This window comes from Brienomyrus brachyistius, chromosome 23 (assembly GCF_023856365.1).
Source record: "Brienomyrus brachyistius isolate T26 chromosome 23, BBRACH_0.4, whole genome shotgun sequence".
Taxonomy (NCBI): domain Eukaryota; kingdom Metazoa; phylum Chordata; class Actinopteri; order Osteoglossiformes; family Mormyridae; genus Brienomyrus; species Brienomyrus brachyistius.
The window spans coordinates 21,327,251-21,348,613 of record NC_064555.1 but is presented as its reverse complement, the minus strand read 5'-3'; the positions used below and the strand labels follow the sequence as shown (position 1 = coordinate 21,348,613).

At 41.2% G+C, this 21,363-nt stretch overlaps 1 protein-coding gene across 5 annotated transcripts in view; it reads right to left on the bottom strand.

The window, feature by feature from the left end:
• Positions 1-61: 61 nt before the first annotated feature.
• Positions 62-21,363, bottom strand: part of ago2 (argonaute RISC catalytic component 2) — a 44,061-nt gene continuing 22,759 nt past the window's right edge. For 3 of the 5 annotated variants that reach the window (XM_048993814.1, XM_048993815.1, XM_048993819.1), the window contains 18 exons: positions 16,134-16,314; positions 15,761-15,881; positions 15,462-15,643; positions 14,446-14,582; positions 14,176-14,310; positions 13,929-14,016; positions 13,618-13,765; positions 13,184-13,303; positions 12,949-13,071; positions 12,456-12,589; positions 12,147-12,331; positions 11,386-11,545; positions 11,166-11,256; positions 10,844-11,038; positions 10,624-10,758; positions 10,389-10,490; positions 10,108-10,307; positions 62-9,687 (listed from right to left, as the gene is read on the bottom strand). In XM_048993814.1, coding sequence (XP_048849771.1) covers positions 9,579-9,687; positions 10,108-10,307; positions 10,389-10,490; positions 10,624-10,758; positions 10,844-11,038; positions 11,166-11,256; positions 11,386-11,545; positions 12,147-12,331; positions 12,456-12,589; positions 12,949-13,071; positions 13,184-13,303; positions 13,618-13,765; positions 13,929-14,016; positions 14,176-14,310; positions 14,446-14,582; positions 15,462-15,643; positions 15,761-15,881; positions 16,134-16,314 — 2,546 coding nt within the window. In that variant the 3' untranslated portion in view covers positions 62-9,578. Of the gene's footprint in view, positions 9,688-10,107; positions 10,308-10,388; positions 10,491-10,623; positions 10,759-10,843; positions 11,039-11,165; positions 11,257-11,385; positions 11,546-12,146; positions 12,332-12,455; positions 12,590-12,948; positions 13,072-13,183; positions 13,304-13,617; positions 13,766-13,928; positions 14,017-14,175; positions 14,311-14,445; positions 14,583-15,461; positions 15,644-15,760; positions 15,882-16,133; positions 16,315-18,537; positions 19,020-19,082; positions 19,301-21,363 lie in introns of those variants that run through there. The other 2 variants (XM_048993816.1, XM_048993817.1) reach the window with 2 other exon arrangements.

Genomic DNA, 21,363 nt, shown 5'->3' with positions numbered 1-21,363 from the left:
TCATTAAAATAGTGCAAAATACATCATAACCACCAATGCAAGAAAACTTACCACGTAAGGATAGGTTTTAAATTTTATTAATGCAATATACAGTCAAGCCCAAAGTGTGAACTACATTATAAATTTCATAAAGTGATACATTTTCACATTATGTTCTAACAGGTTTTACAGCATATTTGAGTTGTATTTATTGTTAAAAGGAAAAAAATAAAATCAATACTTACTTTCACTTTACAACAACAATGAGCTTAGCAGTGAATTTAGAAACACAACAAAAGACTTCACCATAACAGGAATGACCATTTTGGCATGTGGCAGAGAGAAAATAAAATAATGGATTAAATGTAAAAAGGTGGCTTATGTTCACACAACTGTGCAGTTTGCCCTGCTTTTAAGAACTTTGGTCACTTTGATCTCCCATGACACACAAGAGGTTTTTCCTTTGAAAGTAGGAAAAAATGAAAAACTGAAGATTTGGTGTTTGAAAGACTAATAATTCAAGGCTAATCCTTAAAAGCTACCTTTTCTATAGTAAAAGAATATCGATTCCAAATGGTGAGGGATTATTCATAAACCAGCATGTGTCCAGAATGGAAATTGACATTCCTGTTATATTCATCCCCCAAGCCACAACAGTTAAAGGGAGGTAGACGTGACTAAAGCGCATGGCGTGACTCTACTTGGTGACTGTAGTGCACTATAAAACTCAAGCCCATCTGCTTTCTGTGGGTTATACGGGAGAATCTCTTTCAGGCCAATCTGTCAAATTGTTTCCCAGAAATCCAAGGCTACTTAAACAAGTCAGGGACAAAGAGAGGACCTACAGTTAAAGCCCTTTAATGTTGATACCTGAGTCAACAGTCACATTGACAGGATAGTCTCAATTTTGTACAAAGGACAACGTGTCACTATGAGTATCTTTAGTATTTAAGGTGCATGTGCCTTTATGGCGAACAGAGTTTACAGGCAGCTGTACATCTACCTGACACCAAAGAGCCAGACTATGAGCCAAAGCCTATCTATAAAAGCATTTTGAATAATACACCTGTGGCATGTGTTTACTAATAAGCAACAAGCTTCCAAAAAGGCAAACTTACAGTCTCGTGTGAACATCAAACCTGGCAATACATGGGGGGGTGGGGGGGGGAATAAATTTTTAAAAATGCAGCATACATCAGGCTTATGAGGTACTTCATTTAAAGTCTCTAGAAAATGTCTCCAAAGTCATAGTATTCCTTATATCTCCTTTGTTAGCATAAAATACCTCGTCTTTACTTGCCCAGCTTATTGGGCAATTTTGTAACTGCGCTGAAAGTGCAAAACACAAATACTGATCATTCAATGCAGCATATTAAGAAGGTTGCATGATAATCAATGTACATATTCTTGAATGTGGTGCTGCAAGTCATAGTAGAATACCCATTAAAATGACTGGAAGAGTGGTAAAGGCACACGTAACACAAGGGATGTTTCCAGCTGAAATAAGATGGATGACAGACTTGTTCTCAATTCCCACACAAACTTAGTACATTTTCATTAAGTAATCAAAATCTCTTGAGTTATTGAAATATGCCACCCATAAGTCATAAAACACCAAATCTTTGTTCCCTTTATAAAATGTAGCAAATAACTACATTAAAAAAATAATCTGACTGTTACACTCATTTTCTGTTTAAAGAACATGCAAAAATGATTTAAGCTGGAGGTAAATGTAGCCTGTTTTACTGCAACAAGGGAGAACCCAGCATGTTCAGTAACCCATAATAACTGAGATCAACAGATTTAATGTCTGTTCTTACAGGAAAGTATGTCACTATTTTTCCAATAGGTGCTTATATATGGTAATCACTCCAACTACTCCTCTGCACGGTATCACAAACTAGGCAGATTCAAAATTGATATGTTGATAATGACCCTTTGGCAGCTTACAATCCACAATGGCGATCAAAATTTACAGCTCTAGGAATCTAGAACCTTAGAATGCCCCCACTAATATCAGCAGTCACCAGTGTTATTAGGCGAGTTTTGCGTAGGGGAAACATCAGAACTGTGCAAATGTTGAAATCAGAATTCTTGACCATTATTGCTCAGTGTTAGCTCCTGGATTTCTGTACAGCAATTAAAATTGGAAAAAAAAAATCTGCATCTGAATATCATCTTCCCACAGAAAAGCTTATATTGCAGTATACAGCTCTGGAAAAAAATATGAGTTCACTATTTAAAAAAAATAATAAATCTGCCGTTATAAATCCTGTTTAAGCCTGGTTCTGCTGGCAGAAGGCTACACTGCAAGGCCGGCTGCTTCCAGGCTCAAAGTTTCTAAGACAACAGTACACAAGAACAAGGTGAATTTGAGACGCTGGCAATAACCAAAAACCAGTCACGTAAAGGGCACAAGCAACTTGCTAATGCCAGAGGTGACAGTCACCTTATCCTGCTGTGCCTCAAAATCGGAGGATCACCGCGTCAAGTGACCTTCAGAAAGAATGGGAAACATTAAATGGTGTGAAGTGCACTGCTAGGACAGTTCATATCAGGTTCCTAGAAACAGGACTGCAGACCCATAAAGCAGGGAAGAAGCCCGTCATCAATGAGAAGAGCCAGGCTGAAGTTTGCATACCTATAAAATTGGGAAATGAGTGAAACTGAATTTTGTTGTGGTCTCTAAATTTTTTCCCAGAGCTGTACTTGAATCCTGTTGAATCACAAACAGTGTAAATGCATTTACTACATTTTAAAAAGGGACAACATGCATACAAATAATGTACAATGCAAGATGTAACATTTTACACCTGATTTCCAATTATAAAATTGGTCCCCCAAACTCTTGTTACATAAAACATCCCTCAAGTTAGTCCATAATTACAAATTGTTTAGAAAAGAAAAAATAACACACAGTATTGGCTGCTGTTTGGTCACTATCGATTTTTTTCAATCATAAATTAGGGATTACAATTCTAGCACCCGACTTCATTCTGAGGTAGATCCAAGTTGGTATAAAAAGCCAGGTTATTCTGAAGCTCTTAATGCCTTCAACAAAAGGGAAAAGGTAGGAAATACCTGTTTCAGTCTTGCATGCTTTTGTTATGCACTTAAGTTAATATGGCATCAGTTGCTTATTGTACAGTCCTATGGTAATTCCATTGTTTTGTGAGCTTTCGGTATACCATCCAACAAATAAGCAGAAAAGAGGTTAAACAAGGGGTCAGTCCTGGCAAAACAACTGCTGGCTAGCAATCCAAGGAAAAAGATCACGGAAATGTTATTCACCAACAACTCCATTTGTGATTACATGACCTGCGCTTTTATACAACTATTTTTGTGAGCAAACGACCCACATTTCAGAGAATGTGTCAGCCACTAGATCCAACAAAAAATCTGAGAAAATAAAGATGACTTCATGTTCCTAACATGCAACTTGATTATCAAGAAGAGAGTTACACAGCTACTGTACTTATGATGTAGGACATTAGGTAGTATTGCAGTTTTTTGGAAAACTAAGCACCTCAGACTCCTTCTGATGTCAGACTTATGGCGCCTAACCTCTGTTCAGTGCACTTGAAACGTGCCAAGTTGCAGAAAACGATTCAACCTATGCAAGGGTTTTTGATCAAATGAATACTCATACTTTTTTTCTCCTCAAAAGGAAAGTCATAGCTTCTTACAGCTTTAAAACAAATCCTAAGTATTATTTCATTGTTAGCCAGCTCAGTTCAATTGAACCAGGATTAAAGGTGGCAAGTGTTAAACGTTGCTTTGACTAAAAAAAAAACGCAAAGTGTGTTTTCAAAGGATAACAGCTCAACTCTTTCTGTGCAGGTATGCATGCAGACTGTCCCACGTTCATAAGAAGTCCGGCTTCATTAATACATTCTTTCTGCTTGTTAAATCTTAGGGTTAATGAGAAAACAAAAGTACCACAAGGGGATCTGCAGATTGCTTGTCTGCCATGTCTATGGAAAAACGGCGGTCTCAAGACTCTGGGGTCTTCAGACACTGCACCTCAAAAGTCCTTGCTTTATCTGTATGATATCTTACACGCATTTTACTATCAAAATAAAAAAATACATCAGCAGTATTTAATAGTGCAAATGTGAAAATATGCATATCTTGTGTCATTTTTAAAACACTGCTGCCAAAAATGTGAATTGAGCCCGACTCCACCGTTGTCAAAAAATGGTGTACATTTCGAATGTTTGTGCAAGCCGCCAATTGCATCGATGGTATTTTTAACTTTTCTCACACAGAACTAACAGGCAGAGGAAACCACCCATATTCCTGTGGAGGACTGTTCCCCAGAGACATGGCTGTCAAGCCAGGCCATGACATGATCCTCTGCTTAACAGAAATGGGCTGCTGTATAATCTGTAAAATCACGACAAGAAAATTAAGGTCTATAATAAGGAAATGTCGATAAGGTAACACACTACACATCATACTGTACAATCCATGGATTTATACAGGCAAACAGCTCCACTGTAGATAACTGGGTTAGAAACTTTCTTGGTAAGTAGACACCACTGAGGAAACGTGAAGTTGTCAGTCTGCCTGGGATTTATATTGATATTACACAGCCACCAGTCTGCAGTCAACTATAGGACTCAAAATGTAGTTAAAAACTGCTTCAAAGATTCCCCATTGACAGTGACTTTCCGAACAACAAAAAATTGCACAGGCAACAGACCAAAAAAACGAAATGCTTCTACAAGATCCCTGCACAAAAATCACAGAATGTTGTTTTTGCTGCTTTCAACACCAATGTTGGCTCTAAAAGGTAGCCTATGTTGCCCATGTTTGTCTATGATATACATTTTAGTGAGTACAGTGCACCTATTTCTGCTGTACAGCCAATTTCTGCTGATGGACACTGAAAACCCCACAGCAAGCTTGGATGTCACCTAGAAAACTGCCCTCATGGTGTAATGATATAGGTAAAACCCTCATTCTAGAGGTAGCCTTTACCAATTACATGATCGTTCAAAGATACGCACATGCACGCACACACACAGATATATGGAGACAAAAAGCATGGACACACCACATACTGCATAGCCTTTTCTTGAAGAACCCACATCAGGCCAAAGAAGACCAAAGATGGGAGTTAAGCAAGAAATTTTGGGGGATGGGAAATTGGGATATGGCGCAACAATCCCCTGCAGGAAAAATAGCGGAGGATGTCTCCACCCACAGATGCCTGCTAACCAAGTCTCCTGGCACCCAAACAACGGCAAACACACATGTTGCATGCTGCACTGACCTTGCATCTCAAGAGAAGCACAATTCAGATGTTAAACAATTACACTGATCTCACAAATTACATCCTCCACCTGCTTGACTTCAGCCCTACAATATTCTCCTTGTATTCCTAAACTTTGTCACAGGTGTAAAGCTACCATTCTTGAAAACAGTTGTGCTTTTTCTGAAAGACCCTAATTACTAAACAATACCATTGGATAAGCTATTTCACCATCATCATCATCTGGTAACATAATTGCTTTGATTATTAAAAACATGTAACCTCTCTACATACACAAAGTAAATCTAAAAGACCCTTTTAGCCACTTTTAACGGAGTGCTGATTTGTCAGGCTTCTTTTCTTATGGGACTCTTCAGTACTGTAAAAGGTGCATCAATTTTCAAGAAATGAAAAACAAACACCACTACCCATTAAACTATCTGAAGCCAAATCTATTAAGTACACAATTGAAGGTGTGCTGCAGGAGGCTGGCAAGCCACGATCCCTCAGACACTGCGGATAATGGCCTCCAATTCCAGCCCTAAATTTGGCCTGCATCAAGCACTAGCGTGCGTGTATGTCAGAGATGTGGTCAAGCTAAACACTGTGCAACCTTAAAATGACAGAAACTAGCTCAGGAAAACGCTAGAAAACAAGCTACATACAAGCCATCATCCACAGGTTTTGCATGCATCCCCCATCTCAGTCAACATTCACACACTCATATCTACATCTCTGATGCCTTTCAGTGCAATATCCAACAGATTGACTGCTGATATCAAACGTTATCTTCACTGGGTCTACCAGGTGCACCAAGCATGAGTAAACGGTGACTAACCGACCCCTGTCTGAGCTGAATGCTGAAAGTCAGGACATGAAGCCTGGCTAATTCTTCACTAACAATTTACCTCTTTCCTCAGCTGAGAAACGACAACTGGCAAGAGAGATCCACAACTAGAGGACAGACAATGCAAGCCCTAATCAAAAAAAGCGGGTTAGAACAGCCAAATTTAGCAATAGCGTGTTACAAATAAGTACTGCTGATAAGCTGTGGCAATCAATATGTTCACGGGGCAGAACACATTCGGGGACAGACTCGATTGAGCACTATGCAATATCTACACGGTTCATTTATTATAGTGCAAATCACACAATTCAATTCATGATTTCTATATAAACTGTACAGATCTAATAATCTAAGGTGCAGGAGTAAGTTAAAAACAACACTAGCAAATAGTAAAATATCTTTATAAAAAAAATAATAAAAAAAAAACAGTACACTGTCAGCTAAGTTTTATTTTTGCAACAAGAACAGCTAATCACAAGCACCAACAAATCTCTTCACAAATTAGAAAATTAATCACTTCCAGACTAGTGTGGTAAAAAAACTAAATGCATGAAAAAATCTAAAGAAAAATAGTGAGGTTTTAACAATTGTTTAGAAAGCAACCCCCTAACATCATCAAACCAATCTAGTGTTCACACAAATAGGAACAGGCCGTTCCACCAGACATGTATTCACATGGGTTTGCAAGTTTCCAGGTTTCTTTTTGGGTACACAAGTTTAAAACTAGGTAAAATAAAAACTCATTGGTTTTACAGCCTCACACGAAGATACAGCTAGATACCAGAATGTACATTTTAAAAAAGCATGATCTGTGTTGAACTTTAAAAGCAAATATTACTGTATATTACTGTCTAAGGGTACTGGTTTTTCCACTGGAATTCAGAGGTGAACAACGGCCTATGAGTTAAAAATATTTCAAGAGACACTGCATGCAACCTTCTGGACCCAAACATCTACATAAATCAGGAGTCCCCACTTAAAGTCTGATCAGTTTCTATACCTGCATGACCTTTGTGCCCCTACATTTTTCTATGCACCAAAGCAACCCTGCTCTCAGTGAGTCTGTTCTTTACTGATCCATCAAGCCCAAATAACACAGGGAGCCAACTTTGAGATTAGGATTTTGTGCTTTCCACTCCAAGTGGGTTTTCCACGCTGGAGAGGAATGGTTTGGACTGGCCCAGAATGCTGGCAGAAATATCACAGCCAGCATGCTCAGGAGACCATGTTTAATTTCACCCTTCTGTGTACATGATGTAATTATGCATAAATGACCTGGCTGTAAATGTTACCATTACATCTGAACAGGTAACAAGAGGTAGTGCAAAGCCACTTTCACACAATTACACTGCCACGAACAAATCTTTCCAGAACTGATGTTTCTGCCCCTAAGCTCAGATCACTCAAAGCACATCTACATAAAAGCTCGGCAGACTGGAGAAAAGAAATAAATAATTTTTTAAAAAAGCGTTTGCGAAATCAAGTACATCTTTTCAGAAATGCCCCAAACATAGAGCAAGCTATTTCAGGTTATGCAGATTAAAAGTAAAACATTACTAACAAAAGACTTAAGGAAGGCTTTTATACTTTGTTATCACTCTGCCTATCATGTCCTTCAAATGCATATGAATTCCGAGGTCTTCTGGTATCAGTACAGTTAAGGGCCAAAAAAGCTCAACTACACCTCCTCACCATGCCAAAGTAGCACCTACATTTCAATCGGCCAGCTCTCTATTGACCACAAGTATCACAAGTCAAACATTCAGCCACACCATTTGGCGAAAAGATGCACGTTTTATGCTAAGCATTCAGAAACTATTCGACGAACACTGAGCTGATAAGAATGATGCTGGGATTGTGTTAAGCATAGGAACAAACTGGGATATGAAATGAACAACAAATGGTATGCATAGCACTAAAAGTAAAAACCTACAGTACAAATCATCTAAACAAACAGCTACAAGTCCATCTTATAAGATGCTAGATCACTTTGCTTTAAAATGATGCATAGTTAGAAAAAGCATTAATACCATAAAATTCATCAAGTCAGCCATCAGAACCCCTAGGCTTACAAATGGATAACAGTGCATGGAGATGAGGGGGCGGGTCGCACTTACAGTAATGTTTTAAAAAAATGACACTTTAGTAAAAGCTGAATATGTAAAAGATTGTTTCTGCAATTATGATTCCCGATTTCCAATAGTTTATCATGGGCCATTATGAAGTTGATAAAAGTCCAGTACTTCATCCATGTGCTAGAAATCCATGCTGGACTGAGTTCAGGTAGCTAGATCATATGATGATCCCCTTCAAAAAGCATGACCAAACCTTCCATGCCAAACCCTTGGGACAGGAGCTATGCAGTTACATCAAGAACACATAACTTACATGTCCTCGCTGTTATTTTTTTGCAAGCATTTCTTAAGTTCACTAAGACTGCTGCGAAATTTGGAATCACAGTAATAATTAAGGAATATTAAAGAAAAAAAAGTACACCCACTACCCACAGAAACTCCTTCTTGACATGATGCTGTTATAGGGACTTTTAGCAAGGCTCAAATTATAGCTTCCTCTTCTTTTAAAGTGCCAGAGATCTACATCTTAATTGCACCTGTGACAATGACACTAAATGAAGTCTGAAAAAAGGCAGTATTTTAAAATCAACTGAAAATTTTTTACAAGCAGTGCATGTGTCTTTTTTAGTATCCCCAAAGCTCAATTTTGCCTCCACAACAGACACCTACCCTGCATTGCAACTCTGGTCATAAGACGTTAATAAGGTTTCTGTGATGGGAGCCAGTCCCACTTTTCAAATGACAGCCCAGGGGGCTCCCTCAGACAGGAATGAATGGGCCAATGGCTTTCACAATGTGCAGTCTAGGTGAAACTCACAGAGCAGTACAGAAAGAGCATGTTAAGTACCCCTGTGCCCAAAAAGTACCCTTCAACAGCCAGGCCCCATCCCACTGCTTGGCTCATAAACAGCCCTGATGTGTGAAGTTATGAGTACAGAAAGAGCCCAGCTCACTTCAAACAAGCCCTGTTCCCTCACCTTCTATGCCCCCCAATATACAATCCATATGAAAAATGCAGTGAGTCAGAAGGGACTCTAATAAACTCGCATCAACCCCTACAGACCCCACCTTTACTTTGACATAAAAAATGAATTACAACTATGTTAGGAGACTATGTAAGCAAACTTCCTAAAAATTTACATGTATATACATATCTGAACACATAGAAAAGAACTGGCTGATTTACACAAATTTTCAGTTTTACACTTAGGAGGAGACTAGCTTTTTTAAAGTAGCTGACTTTGTTGTACATTTGGGACATAGAGTAAAAAGTTTGTCAAGGTGCATTGTGGGATACTTCACGAACGCCATTCCAGGGAGACCACACCACAGGCAAAAACGCACCTACGGGTCCACCCTGTAGGCCCATTTCAGCTGTGAGCTTGACCTCGCTGGGAACATCAGCGCCCCCTTCTTCCGGTCAGGCAAAGTACATGGTTCGCAGGGTGTCCTGGTGGATCTGCACTGCTTTGGCCAGGGCCTGCTGGTCCCGCCCATTGCTTTGCCCTGAGGTGTGGCTGCCTTCAGCACTGTGACATACAGGACAGTTGCAACAGGAAATAGCTTCATTTGGTTCAATACTTTAATCTTAGAAACTGAATCACATACACCTTGAATAAGTAGCCTGGAAAAACATTTACATACCAAAATTACCATAAAACACCACCCAGGTGAGTACATGAGAAGTATTTTTCTGATCAGCAAATACTTGCATTCTATACTTTCATTCTCAAAAATCTAAAAAATTGCTTCCATGTAAACATTAAAGCAATTTTGATTTATTAGTCAGTTTTTCCATTCATCAGTAGTGCTATGCAAGTATAACACTGCTGTTTTGCAAGCTGGAAAATAAGACAGGAAGCTTAATACAGTTCTCTCACCGAGTCTTATTCTGTTGATTAAGAGAATAGAAACTGAGGTGTCCAAAGCAGCCCTTTGAGAGCGAGTACCTGTCATGCTCCTTGTCCACCAGGTGATAGCGGGCCCGGAATGCCACCAGGTGGGCATAGTATGCCGGTGCAGGGATGGACACGGAGCGCGTGCAGCGCACGTAGGTGTGGCACAGCTGGTACGTGAGGACCTGGAGCTCGTCCGAGGTGAAATGGTTGTCATCCCACAGCACATGGTAATGGGAGGGTCGGCTGGTTCCCTACAAATTCAAAAACCATTTCAACAACAGTAGTTTGCGATGCTGGGAAACTGTAAAGGTCAGTTTTGTAGTCAAACGCACCTGAATGCCTGCATGGCTGCACAAGTAGAAATCGAACTCAGAAGGGTGGGTGATTTTGGTGTCCACAGTGGTGCCCGCGGGAATATTTCCACTTTTACCCACCTTCACAAATTAGAAAGGGATTTCAAAATGTAGAGAGTGTTGATGTATGTGAATCATCTAACAGGCATATTTTCCACCATAGCGACTGTTAAATGTTAAACAATGTTAAAATCGGCCTGAATGCCGAGCTCACCCTCTCGTTCCGGTCCGTACAGAAGAGCCTGGTATGGTGACGCTTTTGCACGACCACAAAGGTGATGCCTGGCTGGTAGTCCTTCTCAAGTTTGATGCAAGCCTCACGGATAGCCAGCAGTTCGTGCTGCAGCACCTGGGCCAGAACACATGTTGATGTCAAGTCAGCCAATTGGTTAGGAGAACCGCTGGGCAAATACACATGGAGGACCGGGTCTTGCCTGGTTGAACTGGCCTTCGGAGATACCGTCGCGGTAGTAGATAATCCGTGTGGGTTTGAAGCGCGTGGACTTGTAGAACTGGATGAGAAGCTCCCTTACCATGGCAGCCAGGTCCTGGATGATGTCCTGCCGATGCTGCTGGACGCGTACAGTGGCGCAGTAGCGGCTGGGGTGGGCGTCCATGCTGCCGACCACCTGTGGTGGGCAGAGAGAAGATCTCTGTAAAAATAAGGTGCAGACACTCCCAGTGGACGGGATCATCATCCATTCCTGGTAGATTCCTAAACAAGGCAGCGACTGACAGAACAGGCATCTGACGTACCGCTGCAATGGAGGGCTTCTTGCCATCCCCTGCTGGTGGGTGGGTCACATCTGCACCCAGAAAAATCACAGGCTGTTGGAACACCAAAGGCCTGGAAAAGGAGGGTAAAAAACATGCTAACATCAAGTTGCTAACATGGAGGGTGGAAAATAAGTCAAACAAAGGGATCATTTTCAGACAGACATTACAGGTGGTGGGAGCAGGGGAGAAGGCACCTCACCTGCCCTGAGGCAGCAGGATGTTGTTGACTCCACCTAGTTTAACGTTGATCTTTAGGCAGAGGTTGGACAGGGTCTGCGGCGTGGTCTTCTGCACATTCTTCACCTGGACACACTGCGTGGCCATGCCCAACACAGTATCCCCCACGCGTTTCACCTCAGCTGCCATTTTCCAGGAAACACCAGTCAGACCCCTCACCAAGGAAAGACACCCATGCAACAACACTGAAACCATGACTTCAGGACACAGAGCTAGGAAGCACAGCCTTCCCTGAAGCAGCTGAGCCAGTTCTACTTCGCACTCCATAAATGGCTAAATTAAGCTGCTTTTGGACATCGAGTTAGTTAACATCTCAGAATGACACTGTATGACGTTAACTACAGCAAAAAGATGATGAAAAGGAGATCAGATAGTGCCAGTTAAGGTAAACTGGAGCAGTGCATTCTGGGAATACAGTTGTGACAAGTTTTCAAAAATGATTACTGACAGTTCAATTTCCAAGTCTGTAACAAGTAAACAAAGCATGAAATAGCAATTGGTACAGATGGCAGGGGATTAAATGTCAGGGAAGTAATGACATTTCTGTGGCTTTTCAGACTTCTGCACACCTTAGAACCCACAGAGGGGTATAGGCAAAGCTGGAAGAGTCACTGGTAGGCTAATAATCAATATGGACATGGTGATAAAAGCAGAGGATTGTTACCCGCCATACACACACACACACACACACACTGTAGGGAAGACCAGCAGACTGTTACTCACCATAGACAGGTGTCTTCCCAGGGAGGATGACCACCACCAACTGCAAGCCTTGATAGGTGTACTTCAGGTGCTTGAACATAGGTTCGACGCTGTCTGCACCCTGGGCGTACTTGCAGAAGCAGGGCTGGCCCTGGATGGGCATTCCCGCATCACGCGAGATCTTCCGTAGCTGGTCTGTGAACGCCCTGCAGACAAGGTACACCTGATTAAGCAGCACCCCATGCAGAAGGCGTGCTCTTAAAGTCAAGCCGTTCACTCAAAAACACTGGGGCTTGGGGCTCGACAAACCCCTTAACAACCACCACTCACTTGAGTAGCAGTTCAGTGCACTGGCGCTGAGGAGCGAAACAGGCTATCGCCCAGACTTTGATTTCAATCCCAGTATGGAATTGCTTGTTTCTCATGTCCCAGACTCCCTGAATTGGAGTAGCTATCGCTTTGTTCTGCAGAACAAAAAGAGAAAGGGGGGAAATAAAAAAAAAAACCTTCTTTCTTTCCAAGCTCACCCCACAGCCACTGGATTACCAGAAGTGAACTTCAAAAGCATCAGCACTTTCCCGGTCCCTGACTGCACATCTACACATTTGCATTTTACCTGTTTAGTAGATGCCTTTGTCCAATGCGACATACAAGTGAGGCAAATAGCACATTACAAACATTCATGCAGTCAAGGAATCGACTGGGCATAAGTGCAGCTAAGCCAAGCTTCCAGTGAATGCCCAGGAACAAGTGCAGTCAGTACTAGAGCAGAACTTACTACGCAGCTGTTAAAGTAAAAACCACACGTAATGGGCCATCTTACCCGTCCTCCGTAGAGTATGGACGGTGCCTGAAGGACGCGACCATTCACTTCTGTCATCTCGTCTCTCACCATGACTCCAAACTCACGGACATAAGGGTCATCATTGAAGTTGGCACTCCTCATCTGCAAGACCCAACAGCGCACATCAGCGACGCATTCCAGCTACATCACTCTCTATGAACGAGACCATAAACATGCTACAGTTTGCTGCGGCCAACTGACTGGCTCTTCTCACCAGCTTGCTGATCTCATCCTGTCGGTCAGGGGCAGACCTGGCTGTAGCACGGATCATAGTGGAGGTCTGATTGTCTGTCAGCTTCTTTATGCATCGCTGTCCTGCCACTATGTTACACACCTGCGGTTTTATTGCACATAGGAAACACACACACACACCAACAAAGATAATTTGAAGGGACATTTACCTCTGCTGGTTCTTTAGTTTGAAATGTTACCAGATTGTGCAAAGAACACAGGGAAAACACGAAAGCACAACACAAACAGTGCGGGAGAGATGCAAAACTAGAGTCCTGGAGATCTGAGTTAACATTGCAACCAGAGTCAACATACCACCCATATTTCATTACTAATACCGAACAAAGGCAGTTTCCACAAGAATATGGAGTATTTATCCTTGACTGAGACAAAAACAAAACGACCTTGGCCACTGACCTCAAGCGGTAGGTAGGTGTGTTTCTGCTCCTGGCCAACCTGTAAGCAGGGCAGGTGCGAGTACCGGAGCACAAGTTTGTACTTGTCTTTGAAATATTGTGCTACTGTGCATTCGATGGTCTGTCCATTCTCCTGCTGGAGAGGAAACCTGTGGGCACACAAACAGGGGAAACTAGGAGACAGGCTTTAAACAAAAGGTTATATCTAACTTTTTCAAAAGCAGACAGACATATGAATATGATTTTATGCCTGACTGCCCCCCGATATGTTTAACGGGGACCACCATGAGCAGGTGAGTGGCGAGCCCTTACGTCTGGTGGCCAGCCGGCCTCCTGGTAACGTTACATACTCTGTATTTCCTTTTCATTTGGCCACAGTGTGTGATCTCCACTTTCAGACCTAAAAGCAAATTATACAAACAAAATTAAGAACCTGATTAACAGTCATGTTACAGCTTGTTTTGTCAAGTCTTCAAAATATAAGTCTTAAAAAAAATCCATTTACAAAACAGCAACTTTATGCTAAAAACACAATATCAAAAGCACCAAGATGGCTGACCTTTGATTTCCTTAGTAAACTTCACTCTTTGGGAATCTGTTAAGGGCTTCTGTTGTTCTTCAATGCTTTTGAAATCCAAAACCTCACACATGAATTCAATCACAGGCTGTGCTTTGTAAAATGCCGTGGCTGACACTGCAAACAATCACAAAAAAACAAACAAAAATTAAAATTAATGAACAAACAATAGCTACTACTTGCAAATACAAAGCTACACATTAACGTAATAAAAACAGACACACCAACACACCAGCTGATGTTTCCACCTACCATCAATGTTGAGCATCATTTTCCAGAGGGAAGGTCTGACAGATTGGTGAAATCCAAACCAGACTTCTCTGCCTCCTCCAAGAGGATTGGAGCAGCCTTCCGATGGGGTGAAAAAGGACCGCCCGACTGGCGTGTACCTGAATGATCACAACACACATCAACACCACATTCAACTGTGACTCCGATAACATCTATTAAAGAAGTAGATATTTTTTCATCAATACAAATGTCCGAATAAACAAGCCAAGTATCGTCTCAGCTGTGGTTTTGAAAATTAACGTTATACTGCCCTCTTGTGGACGGCCGTTACATCTATGAAAACTTAAATCAGTCAGTGAGGCAACATTCACTATTGGTGGGTTTTAAACATGCGTGTGTAAATATTTAGTGTAGCAACATTTTAAAAGAATTATTAAAGCAAAAGTGATTAGGTTAACTAGATCAAATATTTCTAACAGTGGATTAACCACCATCCATACACCCAAACAAAATAGCATGTAGTCTTCCAAAAAACAGAATAAAAAGTATACATAAAGAATCCAAAGTTATTTTAAATCAGTTTTTCAACTGATGCATCAAACAAGAAAAAATATTTTTCCTTTAATAGTGCAGGTAATTATTTGTGTTACTGTACTGTTACAGAACTATTTGTGAAATGAATCTGGTTCAATTTTTTTTTTTAATTTGGGTTGTAACATAATGACCAAGAAAAAACACGGGTCCTGAGGCTAAAGCAGTCAAGAACCGCTGTTTTAAAAAGTATTCAACAAGACAGCAAGAAATATACATTTGTTTGAAAAATACAGTAGTTTACTGTCCAACGTGTTTTCAAACTCATTCCATCACAACTTGAGAGGGTATTCTTTCAGCATATTTAAGGATAAACTTCACTGAGATGACAGGGTTTGCAGCCAGGGTGTGGACACACAGCATTAGTCACCACAGGCTGACCCTATTTCAGACAGCCAACAAGAGCTACATTACAACTAGCAGTCTGAACATGGAAAAACACCCACCGCATAGAGGGCAAATGTCTCATGATGACATCCAGCGCCTGAATTGTTTCGAAGGGAACGTTCGGCACACGACCCGAGAGCGCTTCATGGAGGGCTTGCAGACTGACACAAGAAATCCACTTTATGGCCACCTTGAAGCTCCTGTCCTTCCCCTCCCCCGGAATGGTCACTTCCAACTCCACCTAAGCAACAGGCGTGTCAGTACCACACAGCAGCATGGCCAGCAGTCACCCAGCCCAAGGGTATTCTCCCTCTGTGACCAGAACGGGAAGAAGGAGACCACGGCCGCAAGGCATCACCTTATCCCTCCCGATTGGCAGGGGCATGGCTGTGTAGAGGTTCTTCCTCCCGTCATACACTGGCTTTCGATCTCCAAAGATCTGGGTTTTAAAGTGCTGGACCATGTGCTCCACGATTTCTCTGTGAAGAGAAAATACAGTATGTTGTAGCACTTCCACAATCATCGCTCACAGCACACAACCTCATTAGGGACCGAATAACAAAGACAAACTGAAACATTAAAAATTACACTCCAAGTCTGGAGGCTTTTAATGCATTTCACAATGTGTGTAAACATCCAGAAAAACCTCTTGCAGATAGGATTTATTATTACTGCATTTACAGAAAAAAGTAAAATAAAGTTGCTAATTTTGAGAGGATCATGGAGGGCACCTGTTAACTCTGCGTGGACATTTTTCAGGCTTGATATCTATGTCATAATGGTACACGTCAAGCTTTGGTATTTCCATCTCGAAGAAATTAGCCTGGAGCTTGATGGCTCTGCCCATGGTGCCAAAGTCTGGTCGCTGTGGGGGTTTGAACACATATTCTGGCACTGGAGGAGAGGGCGATGCTACAACAGAAGTAAGAAGAGAAAAAAGCAAAATGATGTGTCAGTGGTATTATTAAGTCTTCAACTTTACACCAGACTTGTGAACATATAGCTGTTCACCTATGGAATGATTGGGGTGCATTTCAGGAATGGTTGAACTTTTTAAACTTACTGCATGGCATCTTTAAGGTTACATGCTAGACATCCTGTTTTACAGTATCTTATCTATTTTCCACAGTGCTTATGGAAACGTCAATAACACCCAAAAAGCATAACCACTATCTCAACACAGTGTACAACCTCACTAGTAAGCCAGGCTGAAACTGCCATTTACCAGTCAATATCACGCAACTGAGACCTCAGCATTTATGGTAAGACAAGTAGCACATTTGAAAATCTATTTGTGAGCAATGTAATTGATGGGTTTTATCACTTTCAACTCGTGTACCTGCCAACGCATTTACACTTCATTGCATGCCAAATTCACCTGGTTAAAAAATTTAGTTAACTGTCCAGCACGGCACTACTGTTGATCAGTCAATGTACAAATATATAAACAAAACAGTCGACAACGTCTGGATATTCAAGCAGAAGTGCTACACCACCATCCCAGAAATTTAGAAATCATGTTAGGTTTAGCAATTCAGAAAGAACAGTATAAACCTAATTGTAAGACCAACCACTGGTCATATGAAATCCTTACAGGTCACAAAAAGATCTGCCCGTGAAAAAATATACAATATCATAATAATACAGGAAGGGGTAATTTTTAAAAGGACTGCAACAAAAAAAATGAGGAGAAGTTTCACACACGTAGGATATTGTAAATTTAAATGAAGTGGTTCACCTGCAAAATAGTATATTTATTTAAGGCTCCCACTGGTGATGACTGCATATTAACAGAATTTCAGCTTTATAATCACACACAGATCTAAGTCTCAGGAACATTGTTGATGCTCATTAAAGAAGGAAAAAATAGACAAAATATTACATGGACGTCCTTCTCAAGCCCATTGATTCATATTGAACACTTAAACACCACCACAACAAACAACATTTCTGCAAGACAGTCCCTGGCCACTGTGGAGAAATCCTACTAGCGTCCAATTCCAGTGAGCTTACCAGAACCAACTAACCAAATGGAAAGGGGCCCTGCACGCATCTCACCACATACATCTTAAAATGTGTGCTTTGCTTTTTTCACATTCAGTGCATATTTAAACACCTACTCGGGTATGACCCTTAAGTTATAAGGTTAAAAAGAAACTCCAGTTTAACTATCCCCAAATTAAGTGGTCACACAAAGACTTCCAACAGTGTCAAAGAACCACTCTTAATACTCGTTTCTTAAGAAGCTTGAGAAGCTTAGTTTGGCAGAAAAAAAATAGTATACTGATGCCAGACTGCCTGACGTCAAGAAACTGCTTGAAATCATCAGTGACAGATGACATTTCATAAATATGCCACTTACTTCCATTTCTGAAATGACACTCAAACCCGCCCCTTTATCACCCCAAAACAGAGACGATCACGCCAACGATCACCTTCTGTGCATGGCTCCAGTACAATATCTTTGCGCAGCAGGTCCTACACCACACCCCCAACCCATAAAGATACCAAGTGCTTCTTGGATCGGTAAAGAAGAGGATCATTCACACTATCATTCCTCACTTTTACAACAGACGCTATTTTAAATTGTACCCCCAATTTACAACGCCCCGGAGAAGTTCCAACCATCTCACACAAAACGCATGCTGTCATCTGCTTTGCTGATCTACAATAAACTACACAGCTGTTTCAAACAACTCGACTGCACCTCCATGTGGGCCGGGAAATTGTTTTATATGACATTTTATTACCGGGAGCGATGCTTATGTAGCCAAACACGAACAGGAAATATGAGAAAACAAATAAGTTTAAGTCACTTTAAATGTTACCACTGCTCTTTCGGTACAAATAATACTTTTGTTGCATGTCTAGACAACTACAAATATGCATTTTACAGTGACCTGTGTATTCTTTAGTAAAGTAAACCCTTGAAACGCTGCAGGCCTTCACAAAAACCCAAACTCCCGCTACAGATAGATGCATAAATATTTGACATACAAGCAGACTATCCACGTATTAACATTAACTGGTTAATGTGACGATAAACTTTCCGTAGTTTTCGACGTTAGATGCTACAAGACGCCACTGGGTCACCTACAGCTAACCCCGTTACCAGAGATACAACAGAAAACTTACATATAACGGCTCAGCGTCAGTCGCTTAAGTTTAACGACGACTTTTAAAAAATATTTGGTGGCCAGCCAAACGCAAAACGTGCTTCCATCGTGAAAAAGAACAGGCGATGGCAGCTATTTAGCCAGATGGCGGCTAACGGAGCGCCTCGCCATATCGGTACGTTACCCGCCGCGCGCATAGAAAACCAGCTCGCGCCGGCGACAAAGAATCACAATGCAGACATTTCATATTCACGGGATAGAAAAAAATCTGTTTAATAATTTCTGGGAGGCCACGGATAACCCGAAACATTTGGGTTCACGGGTCTGGAAGTACCGGACAACCTGGTAGCTAATAACTAGCCGAGCGCCCCGCGCTTGTCTGTCGGAGCCTCGCGACTCAGGTCAAAACGGGCTTTCAAGAGCAGCGTGGGACGGGAAAACATTACAGGCACCAAATATTCACCCAGAACATAATATAACCCCAGAGACAAACCTATTCCAATAAACAAGCACACCACAGCCATGCCAAAACTAGCCTGCAAGCTAGCTGAAGAAATGACTTACCACCAGCTGCTCCGCTGGAATACATTTTTTTTTTTCGTTTTCCTGCTCACACTATAGAATCGCAAGGCTATTCCACCCTTATTCTATTATTTTCCAAGAATAAATACAAGATAGGGGCGGTTTGCGCCAAATAACTTAGTTGGATAGGCAGTGGAAGATTTGAAACAAGCACTAAAATTTTAGCACCACGAGAGCTTTCCAGTCCCCAACCCCGTCCCCCATCCCCCATCCCCCAACGCGAACGGGAATGAACACGGCCAGCAAGCAACTGGGAGCTGTTGGCGCATGTGCTTCACGCAACCACCTCGTAGGCCGCGCCGCTTTGCAAGTTAGAACAATTGCGGATGAGCTACAGTGCTTCTATGGGGAAAGCATCCAAGAGGGCGACGTCAAAAACTTAAAGCCATATAAAAACCAACAACTTCCCTTTCAATATTTTTAACGCGCAATACCCCACCCCTTTCCCCAGCTATATGTGAACTGATCGTAATATCTGGGGTTTAAACTTTCATAATTTTTTAATTGTACATTTATTGTACTTTTTGCAATTTTATTAATTTATCTCACAATATATTTAATATTTCACCAGCTTTATTACAATGGTCGTTGAGTAGTCTTTTTACACACAGAGAATACATGTGCGTTGACGCTGAAGTATATCTGCGCAGCATTGATTGTCTTAAACACACCAGCAACCTTGCAGACTGCGAATAGCTTATTCGGTATTCAGTACCGCTCAGTCCCTTCCTTGTGTACCAGTTACAAGTGACGACACCGCCCATTAGTGTAAATTTAGTGGCGCTCACTTGTATACGTATTTAAAATTCATTACGTGAACTATATACGCCCGACAGAGTAGTCACGATATGCTAATATAGTTTTCGTATTTTTATTACTTTGATTTCAAGCGCCTATCTACATTCACAGGAAGTAGATTATTGCGCATGGCTGAGCGAGAAAACGTCATTTCCGGAGACCATAATTGTAGGCGGAATGCAGGGAGTTGTGGTTTGAAGGGTGGGTTAATTAATCATAAACAAATATAAAAACCATACATGCCATTTTTTTTGCGATGAAATTTGAGTGTTAAACGTATGAACTCAAAGCTGTCTCTGCTATTGCAATATTTGTTCTTGTTGTGTCTTTTTACATTTAAAGATATGTTATTAGAACTAGTTTCATATATGCATACCTGCTAACCTTTGGGTTTCAAAATAAGGGAGTTTTATTATAATAAGGGAATAAATAATTAACCAGATTGATCTATATTTTTATTTCCATTTACAGTATGACAAAATATCAACATAAGTTTATCACAGAAACACTGCAGTTAAACGCTATAACAAGCCTGGGTTGCCAGGTTGTGATGACAGAAGTGTTGAAATTGTATGTAGTGAGTGGATTGTGAGTCTATATTGTGTTTCCCACACGATCTGGCGACTAGGAATACGTCAGACAAAGGTATCAAATGGAAATTATTAAAGTACACTGGAACTTGAAAATTTTGCCACATGCACAAAAAAAACATTCAGGAAAAAATCTATCTATTATGGTTAATAATTTCTTACTTTGTTTAATAATCTGAGAGACTTAAGTAGAGAATATTGGGTCTATGAGAAAATAAGAAAACGTAGGTAGTGATTTAGTCAGATATTCAGGATGGATAAAATACAGGATTTCAAGACCATTTTGTGCTTTACTATGAAGAAGCACAGATTTCTTACATTTATGTCACTCACCCATCCATTTTCTGACACTGCTTGTCCTATTCAGGGTTATGGGGGGGAGGGGGCTCCAAAGCCCATGGGCACAAGGCAGTGAACAACCCATTGCAGGGCACACACACACACATACACCCACACACCTATGGGTAGTTTGGTAACTTTCATCAGCCTCAGCATGGACCATGGAGGGAAACTCCCGAGCAACACAGGAAGAACATGCAAACTCCATACAGATGAAACTCTGGTGGAGACTTGAAGCCGGGTCTTAGAGGTGTGAGGTAACAGTGCTAACCACCGCGCCCCCGTGCTGTCCCATTTAGGTGACATTTAAAGACAGATAAACATAATGTCCCTGCTTTTGAGAAGACAATGACCAGCGTAGACAAATCCCTTTTGGCGCCAAATTTTGAAAATAGTCTTGGTCCTCAAAGTCATACTAGGGCAAAATTTCATTTGGACATTTTCGATATTGGACCTGAGGTACTGCAAAATCAGTTAACCAGATTAATAGTTACACAACTGGTTCTTGTCCTTTTAGAAAAAAGAAAAAAAAAACA